Source organism: Antedon mediterranea, chromosome 3 (assembly GCF_964355755.1).
Source record: "Antedon mediterranea chromosome 3, ecAntMedi1.1, whole genome shotgun sequence".
Classification (NCBI taxonomy): domain Eukaryota; kingdom Metazoa; phylum Echinodermata; class Crinoidea; order Comatulida; family Antedonidae; genus Antedon; species Antedon mediterranea.
In genome coordinates, this window is record NC_092672.1 from 33,484,151 (window position 1) to 33,501,324 (window position 17,174).

Consider the following 17,174-nt stretch of genomic DNA (forward strand, 5'->3'; position numbering starts at 1 on the left):
TTTGAATTTGAATATTGTATTTTATTATTCATCGAATTAGGAGGATTAATCAAAGTTATTAAATATTAATTGACTAAACACTATATTAATTTTCACATAAGCAAATAATGAGTGGTTCCATCATTATTTCACACAAGCACACTATTTTACCCTCTTACCAGTGTGAATGTAATTCCCTCATTGCGTGTGTCACGCGTCTAATGTTCGTGCGGAACACTAGAGCTTTCGGCGGATCTAACTGCCACGAGTAACACTTGACTTACAGTGTGCGCCGGGGAATTCGTGAGGAATAAGCCACGCGTGCCGCTGAGGAAAATATCTATCATGTTTAATATTTTGTTGGGCACGCGTGCAATTTACCTCAAGTGTGCGCCAAACGTGAGCAGATAGCTCACTAAATAATTCCACTGCGCATGACATATTCTGATTTATTATATGTCAGCGCGTGTCGTATACCGTAGTAAGTGATTATCCAATCAGAAAATCGCGTACTGAAGGCGTTTAGTGTGCGTACGATAGAACGCGATCACAGTTTGCGGCAATTTTTTTAGTGAGCCAAGTGTTACTCGTCTAGTGCCAGTTGGCTCAGCCGAAAGCTCGATTGTGCGCCGGGCTTAAAGCCCGGCGCACACTAGAGCTTTCGGCTGAGCCAACTGGCACGAGTAACACTTGCCTCACAGTGTGCGCCGGGGATTTCGTGAGGAATCGGCCACGCGTGCCGCTGAGGAAAATATCTATCGTGTTTAATATTTTTTGGCACGCGTGCCATTTTCCTCAAGTGTGCGCCGAACGTGAGCTTCCTGCTCACTAAAAAATTCCACTGCGCATGACATGTTCTGATTTATTATGATATTTCAGCGCGTGCTGTATAGCGTAGTAAGTAATTATCCAATCAGAAAATCGCGTACTGAAGGCGTTTAGTGTGCGTCCGATAGAACGCGAACATAGTTTGCGGCAAATTTGTTACTGAGCCAAGTGTTACTCGTGCCAGTTGGCTCAGCCGAAAGCTCTAGTGTGCGCCGGGCTTAAGCCCGGCGCACACTAGAGCTTCCGGCTGAGCCAACTGGCACGAGTAACACTTGGCTCAAAGTGTGCGCCGGGGATTTCGTGAGGAATCGGCCACGCGTGCCGCTGAGGAAAATATCTATCGTGTTTAATATTTTTTGGCACGCGTGCCATTTTCCTCAAGTGTGCGCCGAACGTGAGCTTCCTGCTCACTAAAAAATTCCACTGCGCATGACATTATCTGATTTATTATGATATTTCAGCGCGTGCTGTATAGCGTAGTAAGTAATTATCCAATCAGAGAATCGCGTACTGAAGGCGTTTAGTGTGCGTCCGATAGAACGCGAACATAGTTTGCGGCAAATTTTTTAGTGAGCCAATTGTTACTCGTGCCAGATGGCTCAGCCGAAAGCTCCAGTGTGCGCCAGGCTTTAATGTTCGTGCGTCACACGTCTGATTTTACGCGGCACGCGTCTAATATTTGTGCGGCACACGTCCCTTTTGTCAAAGATCTTATATATATAGTATATAAGATCTTTGCTTTTGTGTACGGAACGCGTCTAATATTAATGTGCGGCACGCGTCTAATATTTGTGCGACACGCGTCTATTATTTGTAGGGCACGCGTCTAATGTTCGTGTTTTACGCGTCTAAAATTCGTTCGACAATCGAATATTTAACTTTAATGATACATCAGCAACGATGTACCATACTCGAGAATATCAGACTACGAATTTGACTCGCAAAATACACGCGCTTATTCCTCGATATTTTAACAATAATAACGCTCACTTTACTATGCCGCCGCATGCATAACGTCTAAGCAACTTACGCAGTGCATATATCGATGAATACAACTAAATAAATAACAATGGAATACATATATTAGGAATTAAAGGGATTTGAAAAGTATTGCACGTTGAAATGAGAATCTAATAGAAAAACCTTCAAACAATGCAATATCGCAAAATTTTTAGCACGATCAGACTTGCGGAAATTTAATTGAAGAATAGGATTCTAATTGATCAAATTTAACTCTAAAAGGCTTCATTGTTAAGTGTAAAAGGAGCGTTCGTTTAATTACACAACAATCAAGGCTGTAAAGTTAGACAGGCGTTATGTCTTACAACTAACAATCAACATTGCTAAAGAATCTCGTTATTTCTTTACAACTGACACTCACATAATAAAAGAAACGCGTTTTTTCTTTACAACTAACACTCAACATGGTAAAAGAAACGCGTTTTTTTCTTTACAACGAACACTCAACATGGTAAAAGAAACTTTCTTTAACCAATTATTTATTACCGTATTAGTTTTATTCGAATAAACGCCCCTCTTTGAATAAAAGCCCCTCGTAGAACATAGTTTTGAATAAACGCCCCTCGAATAAACGCCCTGGGGCCTATATTTATTTCCTTGAGTAAACGCCCTGCCACATGCATATATACACATTTTGATACTATTTTTACTGTATTTTATCACTTCTTGATATCAATTGATGTTGTATTTTTGCATATGATTTTTTTTTTACCTGTTTTTATCATGATTGTATTTAATATTGTACGACTACGGTTTCAGCCATTGGCTGTTTGTGTCATTTTAATAAAGATATACCGATATGAAATTATACATGTTACTATAAACCTGAAAAAATTAATGAATAAACGCCTCCCTCGAATAAACGCCCCCACCCCTAAAAAAAACGCAGAAAACTATTCGAATAAATACAGTATTCATTACTCGCACTGTTTTATTGCGACTGCATTGTACTCTTCATTGAAATTACTGAAATCATACTTATTAAACGTTGGTACTGCAGTACCTGCAGCAGAACGATTTTATGAAAAATGATTTAAAAAAACCCTCTCCATCCAGGTGTGATTAGACATAGAAATGTTTAGTTTGTCGGTTTATAAACAGAAAATTACTGAAAATGCCAAACTGTGGGTACATACTGTAGTATCAGTGGCTAGATCTCATATGATCCTAGATTCAATTCAATTTTATTTTACCAATTAAAATTTTACAATTTTACAATGTAAATTAATACAATTACTATATAAAAATATTTATATTATTTAAAACAATCAGTATATAAAACAGACATGAATAATAATTTTAAAATTTGTATTATTAAAATTACTATATAAAAATGTTTATATTATTTAGAACAATCAGTGCGGTACATAAAAACAGACATGAATACCACAGGGATACAATATTTTAAAAACAAATAGATAAGAATATCAAAAATAGAGAAAAAATAAAGCAGCGAAATTGAAAGATATCGACGGTATTATATACGAAATGAAATTGAATTTTTTCTTACCTTTAGAAATTGTTAGCAATTTCCTCCAGAGAACCAGCGTGACGCAATTGTTTAGGTACTCCAGATTTGGCGCGTACTAATGTAAGTAACTAACTGAAAGTGTTGGTTAATTTGTCATCACTTCATTACCTACAATTATCGTCTGCTTTATAAATAAATCAACCAATCACAATACTTTTCACATGATCGAACGAGCCAATCCTGATTGTTCATAGTATTTAATCAATCTACTAAAGAATGAGAAACCAAAGATGGGAGTGGGTGAGACCACGCCCATTTTTCTTCTGAAAATAATATCGTTTATTGGTGAATATTTCAATCAATGTATTTCTTTATTGTTTGTTTTCCTTTTTATTTTAATGATAATGAAAACAATTAACGTGGTGATATGTAAATTTGTCTGGAAAAGCGGATTATTACGAATTATGCAAATCGTGATTAAAATGATACATTTACAAGGTCTCGCATATGTATTATCTTATTTGTCATTTATTTATTGGACTGGGGGGACACGATTGCTTAATTAATTATTTTATTCATTTATGCCATCTGTAATAAAGCGACACTTTATTAATAACTCGTACACGAAGGCTTAATTTTTATGCAGGGTTTATTCTTTGAATAACGTATAATACTACAATACATATCCTGGAAACACTGATAATAAATTTTAAGGCCTCGCACATAACACCGCCTTCGACCACAATGTCCCATTCAATGCCGTTTTACGTGATTGGCATTATACTGTAGTGTATAAGCATAATTTGCATATAAGTGGATTAATACCACAACAATAGAGGGCGCACACTTTAACACCATCGATGTTTATTTAGGTGTTTTGTGTATTTAAGCATACGAACTTGATTAAAGATTGGTTTCCACTTTAGAACATGAGCAGCGCAAGGACCTACGCATAACGTACACAATTTGACCAATCACACATGACCGTTCAAGGGGTTTCTTGCGTATTTCCATGCGTAGTCTGGTTGTAAACGGCGATTTGAAAAGACAATTGTGGCACACATACCGTGTTGGAGCAAGAGCAGTTTTAAAAATCAGCATATAATGCCTACTGTTTGCTGCTTACTTGGTATGCCAAGAAAGTGTTATTATTATACGACAACAATCGAAACGGCGATTGGCTGAGTAACAACATTAAAAAAAGAAAGACTAGAGACTTGGCGAACGACCTAACTCTTTAACTGCAACTTGGTTTGTTTAATTTAACCACAGTACTTGGAGCGCAAATCAAATACGTATTCCCTTTTTTAAAACTACTTCTTTTAAACATAGCATTAAGTTCACTGGTCCTAAACTTTGGGATAACGTACCAGATAAAAAGTGCTTTGTCTAAGAAGAGTTTTTCTTTTAAATTGAAACGGCACCTCTTATCTAGTTATGTTTAATTATCCTTTCACTCATTGTAGTTTTGATATTTAGTCTTTTCGGTACCCTGAATCTAAAAGTCTTCATTACTGTTCTTGTCCTGTTTCCGGTTCCCGTATTGTCCTGTTTTTTTTTTATTTTCTATGGGCTGCCTTATACAAGCTTTGCTTTTTAGGAATGTTGCCCCTCTTATTTTAATAATTTTTACTGTTAATTTTTATTTTCTATGAAAGACAAGAGAAATAAATGTTACTTTGATTGATTGATTGATTGATTGATTGATTGATAATTAATTATGTCTTTTCTAATCTAATTGTGTAGGCAATGAAGTACATCCATGTCAATCTTGAATGGTTCATTTTCTCTTAAGCTCTGTCTACACTATAAAAAAAAAAGTGATGTGCCCATATATGGACATGGATGATGCAGGGAGTTGTACACTCCCTGGATGATGTCATATCACTACCATATTTAGGTATATCACAACATATTTGCATGGGCACATCAAACTTTTTTTGTCAAACTAGTTTGATTATTGTTGACAGCTCAGAGCTTTAATGGAAATATAAGTGATATCATCCATTCACTTAAACGTCCATTCAATTAAAATTATGTTATAATTTTAATGAAAATATTAAAACCATATTTGTCATTTGTCATATTCTACAAAAACACGATTACGCTAATAAATCGAATACCGGATTTAATTCGTCTAATCCGGCTCATTAATAATGCATTCTCTTCAATACTGGGAATGATAATGTTGATGTTTATTATTTTTTGTTATTACCGGTACTAATTGTTTATAGAATTATGATGGTATAATGAGATTACGAAATATGAAATTTGAATATTTTATTTATACTAGGCGACCTCTTCAGTGAAATAATGGTCTCCAATAGGGCCCAGTTATGATAAGCGAATGTGATGTACTAGTACACCGAGGTAATCCCCTACTCTTCTCGAAAGATGTACTATAGGTTCTTTAAAGTGCACATTAGCTAGATGTGTACACTGGATCTACAGTTTACAGTCCTTATCCAAGAAGACTCGTTCTACCACCAGAACCATGGACCGAGTGAGCCTCGATTATATACCAACTATACCACAATATAGTGCCAATTTATACTATTGAGGCCAATTTACACAGATGAGTGATAACGGTAATACAAATCTATGTTAATTCTTATGACCATTTAAACACAACGCGGAGGGGGTGGGCGGTTTCTGCTCAGGATAGATTTAGATTCTACGTTAGACAAGCTACGCGGTGTTCCGCCTACCGTTACCACTCGTCTGTGTAAATTTGCCTTTACTAGAACTGAGATTGTGTTTTAGCTGTCTAGTTTAATATGTCTGTGGTTATTAAAGAAATGAGATTATATCATCTCAAGAATCTAATGTTATTACTTATGATTACACACAACGCGAATCGGACGGGCGGTTTCTGCTCAGGGTAGATACATTCTACGTAGGGCAAGCTACGCGGTTTTCGGCTTCTTACCGTTACCTTTTGTCTGTGTAAATTTGCCTTAAACATATAATGTTTTCATAAATGCAAGGTGGTTGATAAGCATCTTGTCTTTTTAGAACCATGACCTCGCAAATATCTCAATTGTTCCTAATGACTAATATTTTCATTTATTCATAATGACAAGTGAAGGATAATAATTGCGAAAAAGTGGACAATGATGATGATCAATACTCTTTTGGCGAAGAGTACAAAATAGTTCTAGACCGAAATTAGTAAAAGATAAATATGTTGGCACATATGGCGTTTCATATATCACATATAATAAGTGAGTTCACATTTTCAGATTGTTATAGTTTTCAGACAAAAATCGTAACGCCGACTGGTGGACTAACATAAAAAAGACAGACTTGGGGGCAAGTCTAAGTACAAAATAACGACCATCAGGTAAATGCATTCGTTCTTTATTTACAACACATATAAGTTTGTTACAATAGCATTACCATGGATCTATAAATTATAATTTAATGTATAGGTCCATGGCATAGCGTACACCGGACCACTAGTACAAATCTGTCTCTTTGCCGGTTATGCATTACGTCATTGTAATATTTGATCATGCATAGCGGATTGTAACTAACGCCATCACAGGTCAATACCAACGAAAAAACACGCAAACGCTTGTGACAAATATGCCTCAATAGAAACCAAATAATTTGTTAATAACAATTTATATAGTTTTAAGATACTCAGTAGCCTATGCATTTATGTAGCGGCATTTGAAGTATAAATTGGCTACTGTAGAGATCGATGCCAATAGGCCTATATAGTGGTGGGAGCTCCTTAAAATGGGCACGGTGTAGCCGTTCAAAATATTATTTATATAACAAAAATAATCAAATAATCAATAATTCAAAAACTGCCCATTGGGTTATCTCTCTGGCCAATCTATAATACATAAATATTAATATAAGTGGTACAGATAGTAATGTGATTTACATATAAGTATTTTAATCTTAAGCTTGGTTCCCACTATTGACGTAACGTAACGCACACTATTCAACGGAAGAAAATCCCCTTTCAATAATTCAGTTTATGATAATTGTAAATACATTTATTATTCATATTACGAAGTTCAAATCAACTCGCAGTGATGTTTCTTTCTGAAAACCATAATTTGTACACAAACATGTTATTGTTTAGAGTTAAAAATTGTTATAATAATTTTATTTCAGAAACAAACCCATCTCTAAGCAAAATAATTAAAAACGGCAAATAATATTTTTAAATTTCGTTAAGTTGTTATTATTAAATCGATATAAACAACTAAAAAAACAACCAGAAAGATGTCCAATCACACTTGCGCGCGCGTGGGCGTGACTTTAGGCGCAACCTTTGACATGCAATGTTCACGTGAGGTTACACGCCAGGGGTAGCCAATGAAAACCGTTTATCATTATGACCGCTAAACTCAAGTTGACCGGATTGTTCACACTACGCGATAATAACTAAATTTCGTGCAATTCTGCTCCAGTTTGTACTTTCTCTGCTTCACTTTTAAATTTAGCAGTGATTTCTTCAAATGTTTTGTTCTTTGTTTCCGGCACGACGAAATAAGTGAATGCTGTCGTCAGCGCTAAGAAGAAAGTGAATACCAGGAACGTAAATGCTCCAATTCCTGCCTGTAAATACGCAAAAAAAGAAGAAGTTTTTATAATAATTGTAAATGTGGCGAATTTAATTATATTTAAACAACTTTCCACGCATGCTCATAGCTTTCTACGCTTGGATAAACTGGATCATGTTTTCATGTTGTCCATTTGCATTCCAAATTTCCAATCAACAAAAACCCAGTATTTATTTTATTACGCGAATAATACATTCGCCTAGTGGTGGATGTCAAATTTTCTTTAAGTGTCTGTATCTTTGAAAAGCTTTTAAAATATTGACGTAGCTACAAACCTGCATAAATGGAAAGGCAAGACCAATAATAAATGTTGACCACCAATTGCACTGAACAGCTATGCTCATGGCAGCAGGCCTTGGGCCTTGTGCCCACAGTTCCGGAACCACTACGAACGGCATAGGACCTGATTAAAGATGCAATTTGTCAATAATTAGATTGAAAGTAGAAGTACAAGCTATAAAGACGATGGCACACAGTGATGGGTACCACCTCCTCCCCCAAATCTATTATTATCATTATTCAACACAGATATGCATGACGTTAAATATGTCACGTATAACCTCGTGTATATTCATGTTTCTACCTGACGGCATGTCAAGCATAGCATCATGTATATTCATGTTTCTATGTGACGTATGTCAAGCATAACATCATGTATATTCATATTTCTATGTGACGTACTTTATGTCGTGCATAACATCATGTATATTCATGTTTCTACCTGACGGCATGTCAAGCATAGCATCATGTATATTCATGTTTCTATGTAACTTATGTCAAGCATAACATGTATATTCATGTTTCTATGTGACGTATGTCAAGCATAACATCATGTATATTCATGTTTCTAACTGACGTATGTCGTGCATAGCATCATGTATATTCATGTTTCTATGTGACGATGTCAAGCATAACATGTATATTCATATTTCTAACTGACGTATGTCGTGCATAGCATCATGTATATTCATATTTCTAACTGATGTATGTCGTGCATAGCATCATGTATATTCATGTTTCTACATGACGGCATCTCAAGCATAGCATCATGTATATTCATGTTTCTATGTGACGTATCTCGTGCATAGCATCATGTATATTCATGTTTCTATGTGACGTATGTCAAGCATAACATCATGTATATTCATATTTCTAACTGACGTATGTCGTGCATAGCATCATGTATATTCATGTTTCTATGTGACGTATGTCAAGCATAACATGTATATTCATGTTTCTATGTGACGTATGTCAAGCATAACATCATGTATATTCATGTTTCTAACTGACGTATGTCGTGCATAGCATCATGTATATTCATGTTTCTATGTGACGTATGTCAAGCATAACATGTATATTCATATTTCTAACGGACGTATGTCGTGCATAGCATCATGTATATTCATATTTCTAACTGACGTATGTCGTGCATAGCATCATGTATATTCATGTTTCTACCTGACGGCATGTCAAGCATAGCATCATGTATATTCATGTTTCTATGTGACGTATGTCGTGCATAGCATCATGTATATTCATGTTTCTATGTGACGTATGTCAAGCATAACATCATGTATATTCATATTTCTAACTGACGTATGTCGTGCATAGCATCATGTATATTCATGTTTCTATGTGACGTATGTCAAGAATAATATGTATATTCATGTTTCTACATGACGTATGTTAAGCATAACATCATAAATATTCATGTTTCTACCTGACGTATGTCATGCATAACATCATAAATATTCATGTTTCTATGTGACGTATGTCAAGCATAACATGTATATTCATGTTTCTACATGAAGTATGTCAAGCATAACATCATAAATATTCATGTTTCTACCCGACGTATTTCATGCATAACATCATAAATATTCATGTTTCTATACCTGACGTATGTCAAGCATAGCATCATGTATATTCATGTTTCTACGTGACGTATGTCAAGCATAAAATCGTGACGTATGTCGTGAATAATACTGTTTCTGAAAAAAAAATCACAATTCCTTTTGCGGAAAATACATGAAGGGACACAGCGTATGTTTATGATCCCATTGATTGATTGTATGTATCCCGATTAATTGTCTACGTTTTATTTTTCTAGGCCTAGCTAACATACCTGGACCGATGGCGAATCCGATGATATAAAGATAAATGAAAGCCAGTGTCACCCATTGCCATGCGTCGCCCTTAAATGATTTGGAATTTAAAACAAAACAAATCAAGATTAAAAACGTACAGCCCATACCAGAAGGAAAGAACAAAAATAGGAGGTATAGTAAATACAACTTTCCTTCCATTTTCATGTTTTTGTTCCGCATTGTACACTGTCATGAATTTTATTGATATAGTGTTATTCAATTGGTTATTTGTTGTATTGTATCGGATGGTATGTAAAGTCGTTGGTTCTGTGTACATGCAGTGCACATTAAAGGGCCGGGTTGGTGTACGAGATTTTAATATAAGGGTGTATCCTCTTAGAATAAGTGTGATTGGTAAATATGGCCACTGATTGTTGTGAGCATGAGGCATAAACAAGCAGCAGAGTGGAACCATTTTTGTATGGGGGTAATAAACAAGGGTGAAACTCATGACTGTACGTAATAATATAAAAAACACTATTCTATACTTACATCCAGGCTGAGTGATAGGGTTATTATTGCAGTTATAAAAATCATAGCGGCGTATGGGTATAACATTAGCACACGGCGGCCAGTTCTATCCACTATATAAACCTAAAAGCATAAAGAAAATGTGTAAGGTGTGTTAAATTTAGTAAACGGAAAACATACTCTATTACGTCACACACATACGATTATGTCAAAAAGGTATGAAACTCGATTTGAAAACATCACCAATCTTATAAACTGTCGCCGCTCGGAAATATAAATTAAACAAATGAAATAAACTTTATTGAAAAGTTCCTCCACACATATTCTACATACTCTTTGGAAATCATTTTGAATATGTATATAATTATACCATATATACATATTGTCAATGGGAGGATTGTGGATCACATGACACTAACCAATAACCACTTCATTAAACTCTTACGTCATCAAGAGTGCAATTTCGTATTATGCACAATAAATTAATGTGATGTTATAGATCTTAGGCCATGGGTTGTCGCGAATCGAAAGGACCTTTAATTTATTTTAGAAAACATTTCAATCAGCAATACTCACCGCAACAATCGTCATTAATACATTTACAAGCCCAGTTCCAACAGTCGCCAGGGCTATTGCATCGTCTTCCATGCCCGCTTGCGTATAAATCTCAGTTGCGTAGAACATGACCTTAAAATAAAAACCATACAATACAATTATATTGGTGACCATGTTTGCTGGCAGGCCATGTCTACTGACAGACCATGTCTGCTGGCAGGCAATGTCTGCTAGCAGGCCATGTCTGATGGCAGGCCATGTCTGCTGGCAGGCCATGTCTGCTAGCAGGCCATGTCTGCTGGCAGGCCATGTCTGCTAGCAGGCCATGTCTGCTGACAGGCCATGTCTGCTGGAAGGCCATGTCTGCTGACATGCCATGTCTGCTGACAGGCCATGTCTGCTAACAGGTCATGTCTACTGATAGGTCATGTCTGCTGACATGCCATGTCTGCTGATAGGCCATGTCTGTTAACAGGCCATGTCTGCTGACAGGCCATGCATGCTGATAGAAGGCGCTGAACAACATCCACCAACGCTAGATATATTGGTGACGTCACAAAACTGTAATAAAATCCCGAGTTGTCTATATATTGGACACTATTAAGTAGTGCGCCCGTTGTCGTTATTTTACTCTGTTTCGGAGCCTTTAATATTTAAAAAAAGTACTTACGGCATTGATTCCAGAAAATTGTTGACCGGCATGAAGAAAAACTGAAATTATTAAAGGCATTTTCCACCAGCTTTCTTTCAACCTGAGTACATCAAGCATGCTTATTTTGCCGTCCTCATCCATCTCCTGACTTTTCCTGTGTTCTTCCTTCATTTCATTTATCTCAATCTCAACATTATCACATCCACGTAGCTTCTGCATAGCTTTTAAAATAAAATATTATTAATAAAAGAGAAAGGAAACACGTTTTAAGGACTGAACCCCAAAAGGAATTGTTACATAGGGGAAAAAGTATATAAAAACAATATAGTAGCCAAAATTACTTGATATTCAATTACTGTATAAGAATTGGTATTAAAATAACATCATTGTTATTGTTATAAAAAGAGTTTAAATGCTGGTAACGTACAGAGTATACATACGACCATAGGAATCGTGGATCCGCTAGATATTCAAATAGTGTTGTGCCTAAATGTGGTAGTGCTATCCCCAAATATGGTGGTGATATGACATCATCATGTCAATATATGGGCATATCACATGTTTTTGTCACATAAAGTGTGACAGTGTAGACAGAGCTTAACGTATACCGTGACATACGTCGTCTTCTCAAAGGTTACACGTCATGCTTTTCGTTAAACAAATTTGCATTTGCGGTTGGTTACAAAATGGACCGTGGACCGTGAGAGTGGCCTATGTTGGTTAAGAAAACTACCAGCCCAGGTGTACATTTTCACGTAATCATCACAAGTCATCTACGTATCTTTATTATCAATGTAATTATTGTATTAAAGAACAGTACAAAGTTCAGCGGTCGGAAACACAATAATAATTATTTGGTTTGACAAAAAAAGGGTGATGTGTCCAAATATGGTAGTGATATTCCCAAATATGATAGTGATATGACATCATCATGTCCACTCGATCACATCATATTTTTTTTGTCACATAAAGTTTGATAGTGTAGACAGAGCTTTACTCAGTATAGTAAATGTCGAGCTACATGCACTAGTATCCACAGTAGCATAATATTCGTGGCATTGTTATATTTATTATTGTGTTTCCGGCCGCTGAACTTTGTACTGTTCTTTAATACAATAATTACATTGATAATAAAGATACGTAGATGACTTTGTGATGATTAGTGTTAACATGAGATTGCTGAGGTGAGATTAGAACCGAGAAGCGGAACCATTGCTTGAATTTTTCATTCATAGATTAGCAGAGAAGCTAGTGGTGCTTTTTACTGGATACATAAATAATTCTTACCTTACCTTTAGTAAAGTTAAGAGGCAATGAGTTTTTATAATCAATCAATATAATCATTATACAACTCAATCGATTTGTATTGCTATTGCTAATACTTTATTGATTGAGGAAAACTTTCCATGCAACAATATTGTAAGAGAACGCTTTCCCGCGGAAACACTACGACCTTTTACCTCTATTCAGTTAACTATTAAAAAGACGCCATTTTGCAAACTTAATCCAAATTATTACCTTCCCTGGCCTTTTCTTCATCTCCTCGGTTGATAAGAAGCCATCGTGGACTTTCTGGGCAAATTAGCAATATCAAGCAGCCGCCCATACCAAACACGCCGGTCAACGCTAGACAAAGTGGCCAGCCATCTTCATCATTCAAAGGGTACAGTCCAAGCACCTATAAACAAAATTTCATTATTGATCAGTCACGCGGGTATTATCTTCTGTTTTAAGTAGAGCACTATTTATTAGAGACAACATAACATATACTTGTGTGATAATAATAAAAAAATGTTTACTTTTACGTGAAGACTTAACAAGTTGTCTTTATTGCAATCAACATATTGACATGCGTTATGTGTTCGATTTCTAAAAACTGAAGAGTGAAGACTAAAAAGACAGAGGGCGCACACAAATCAGGTGCTACGGTAAAGTCGAACTCGAGTTTTCGTATTGGTAACATTTGCCGTAACTATTATTATAGTATACCTGTGCTATTAAAATTCCAACTGTAATGGCGAGTTGATGACACGTGCCAATTGCACCTCTCAAATTGATAGGTGATATTTCAGCTAGGTAAAGTGGAACAATGGTGATAGAAATGCCAACACTGAATCCGATGACGATGCGGCCCATTATGACCATCACATAACTGTTTGCGACCTGGCTAAGCCCAAACATTAAAGAGGCTGATACGGAAAATACATTGTTAAGGATGAGGGCGCCTTTACTGGAATATAAAGAAATACACAACACGTAAAATAATATTAATGATCATTGTCAATTAATTATGTTGTAACAAGTAAATACGTCTTTGTTGTTGATATTTTTAAAGAAAACATTTATTCAAAATGCCTTCAAAAATTAAGAGAGGAAAAAGTAAACAATATCAATATCAGAACAATACAAAACACACAACGTGTAACAATTTGTTATTGTTTAATTTGTGAAGACCTACGTATGAACTAATCAATCAAAATCAATCAAACTCACCGTCCTAATACGTCACTTAGGTAGCCTGCGATCAAAGCCCCAAAAGCGCCACCAATGGCGTAGATAGAGACGGTTGTTGACCAAAGCCATCTCAAACTGTCTTCTGACAAGTATTCTCCTTTTCGATCGTAATACGATAGAATGTAGAACTCTTGGGTACTCTAATTGAAAAAATGAAGAAAATTACAAGTGATTACATCCGATTTTGTCGCTGTCATTATGTAGATCTTAAATTATTACATTAATTATCTCTCCATCAAATGAGTTCAGATCCAACAAAAGCTGATTTATAATGTTGTGCTCTTTTTGTTAACATTAGAAAACATATTGAATTGCTTGAATTTAATAACAATATTTTAAAAAGATCAATGTGGGTTTTTTTTTTTGATGGCCGTACCAAAATTCAAGTTGTTACATAAAACTAATTTTCTGAAACTACAGTAAGTAAAGCTTTGTCTACACTATCAAATTTTATGTAACAAAAAAATGTGATTTGCACATATATGGACATGCTGATGTCATATCACTACCATATTTGGTCACATCACACTTTATTGTCACAAAAATGTGATAGTGTGAACAGAGCTTAAGTATAGGTCAACTAATTTTTTCTTTCTATTTTCTTTTCATAATTTGAATAAGAACTTTCTAATGCTGTTCCTTATTAATATTAATAACAAGTTTGTAATTACATTTGAAACACCAGTTAGGACACCTGTGTTATAACCGAACTGGAATGAAGATCCAACTGTGACGGCCAACGTTGACAAGAACAACCATAATGTGAGGTTTCCCTATGGAAATAAACAGGTACAAATACACATTAATAGTGTGAGTGAATGCAAATAATTAACAAACAACTCTACAACGTTGTGCAAATTTGTTTCGGAATCAACTTAACTTTAATTTTGCATTTAATTGCGGTTCCTTTGTATGTTTAAATTGAATGTATTTTTGACACAGCTAAGTTTTATACAGTGTGGTGTTTGCTTGATACAGTGCTGTTCCGTACTATCTGTGTAAAGCTCTGTCAACACTATCAAACTATTTTGACAAAGAAAGTGTGATACACCCAATAATTATGGTAGTGATATGACATTATCATGTATGGGCACATCACGTATTTTCTCCAGTGTCAAATAGTGAACATGGTCATTTTTACTGTACAAGGATACAAATAAGTATAAAAAATTGATGCACATATTAATAAATAAGTAATTTTATATAATAATATTAATAAAAGTATTTGATAAATAAGTACTATAATAGGTTGGGTTGGGTAACGTAGTTTTTGTATGTGTATCGCGGAACGAATTTATAAAATCGCAAATAAATAAATTCACTTTCTGAATTCTTACTCATAGAACGATCAAAGTATTTGAAAAAAATACCATAATTTGTGTAAGTTTACCGGGGAAAGAATTTGTAAAATCGCAAATGAGTAACTTCACTTTCTGCATTCCAACTCCTAAGACGATCACAGTAGACGATCGAAATATACCATTATAGCTTTTGTATTGTATTTTAAATTGAGAGAAATTACACTTACAAAAATCATTGTGATCGTACTGCACCGTTTTTATTTTGATAATAAATAATACATAATTTATTTTATTTATTTATTTATTTATTTATTTAAAAACATATTTATACAGGCATATACACAATCAAGTAGAAATATACTTGTTTTGCATTGTGATCCTGTTGGAAAAAACGGATACAAATTTAAATAAAAAATAAATTAAATATAAACTATCAACACTGAGAGATTTTCGTTATATTAAACGTGTATGGTCAACCATTTGTGATTGACCAATAACATTCTTAAATAAATCTTACCTGATTGTCTTTAGCAGGGGTGAACGATTTCGAACTAATCATGGTTATGTTTTAACCAGCTTACTCCTTACCCTCTGTACTCGTTTACGTAAATGATATTTATAATTATATAATATTACTATGGATCAACAAATTATGAACTATTTAGTTAATTATTAACAAAACTGGGTCCAAAGGTAGGCAGCCATCCATTTACACACCCATTCTTTATCATTCACATATATACGTCAATAATGAAGAGGCGGTTCACCATACAAACGACGTCAATTAACCTATAGTATTATATTGTTTACTATACAAATCATATTGTATTCCTTCTGACCCACCACCCATACTCCATCCTCCAACAACATCAACACGTAGGCCTACGCCATTGATAACCCTTACGATTTTTCAACACAGTCTCAGCACAATCTATGTATTTAGGGGATATTTTCATGTGAAATAGTATAGTGTACGAGGGGACATCCATGTTTCAACCCACGGTCAACCCAGAAAACACCTCTAATTAGTAAGGGGTAAACTTGTTTGGCCCCGAAGTGTTGCCAGTCTAAATAGGTAATCTCACCATTAAAGTTCTGCCTCAGTGCGCTTTATCATACAAATCTAAATTTGACTTTAACAAAAACACTTGTTCAAACAAACTTATGACTACTTCAAATATAGGCCTACACTTACACCTGCTAAGTCAACTGGCTTTACTATAACATTTTTGTTTTTGTAAATGGTATTTTGTTTACGTTATTAGTTCACAATAATAACTTAATTATAACTCCTTTAACAACCATTTTTTACTCGGGGTACCCGAGTCTAGGTCTTACTCATTTTCTTCTCTTCTTCCTCCATCTGGACACTATTGAGTAAAAAGTGCGATTTTTAAAGTACTACTCCTCCCTTATTCGTTGTATTATTGAGCTGGGATTTGGCATGAACATACTACAGGGACATGTCCTCAAAGCTATAGAGCCGGATTTTTAATTTTTTGTTAATTAATTTGTTTAATTAAGAAGCCACAATGTGTGACACACACCACAGCGTTATGTAGTTATATGGTTATATGCGGATTCTTGGCGTAGTGGTTATCACGTTTGCTTAACACGCAGAAGGTACCTGGTTCGAGCCCGGACGAAACCTTT

General features: G+C 35.1%; 1 protein-coding gene across 1 annotated transcript; it reads right to left on the reverse strand.

Moving 5' to 3' along the window:
* Window positions 1–6,738: 6,738 nt before the first annotated feature.
* LOC140044326 (solute carrier family 2, facilitated glucose transporter member 5-like) lies at window positions 6,739–16,080 on the reverse strand. The gene is made up of 11 exons (XM_072088805.1): window positions 16,039–16,080; window positions 14,892–14,993; window positions 14,200–14,360; window positions 13,696–13,936; window positions 13,225–13,384; window positions 11,725–11,927; window positions 11,076–11,186; window positions 10,521–10,622; window positions 10,007–10,076; window positions 8,157–8,284; window positions 6,739–7,876 (listed from the first exon to the last, which is right to left on the reverse strand). The coding sequence occupies exons 1-11, from the start codon at window positions 16,078–16,080 to the stop codon at window positions 7,703–7,705; spliced, it is 1,494 nt and encodes a 497-aa protein (XP_071944906.1). The 3' UTR covers window positions 6,739–7,702.
* Window positions 16,081–17,174: the final 1,094 nt, after the last annotated feature.

Coding starts and splice junctions, on each gene's coding strand:
- LOC140044326 (XM_072088805.1), bottom strand. CDS start 16,080: ATGATTAGTTCGAAATCGTTCACCCCTGCTAAAGACAATCAG. Junction 13,937..14,199: donor CTAAGTGACGTATTAGGACG/GTGAGTTTGATT, acceptor TTTATATTCCAG/TAAAGGCGCCCTCATCCTTA. Junction 10,077..10,520: donor CCCTATCACTCAGCCTGGAT/GTAAGTATAGAA, acceptor AAATCATTTAAG/GGCGACGCATGGCAATGGGT.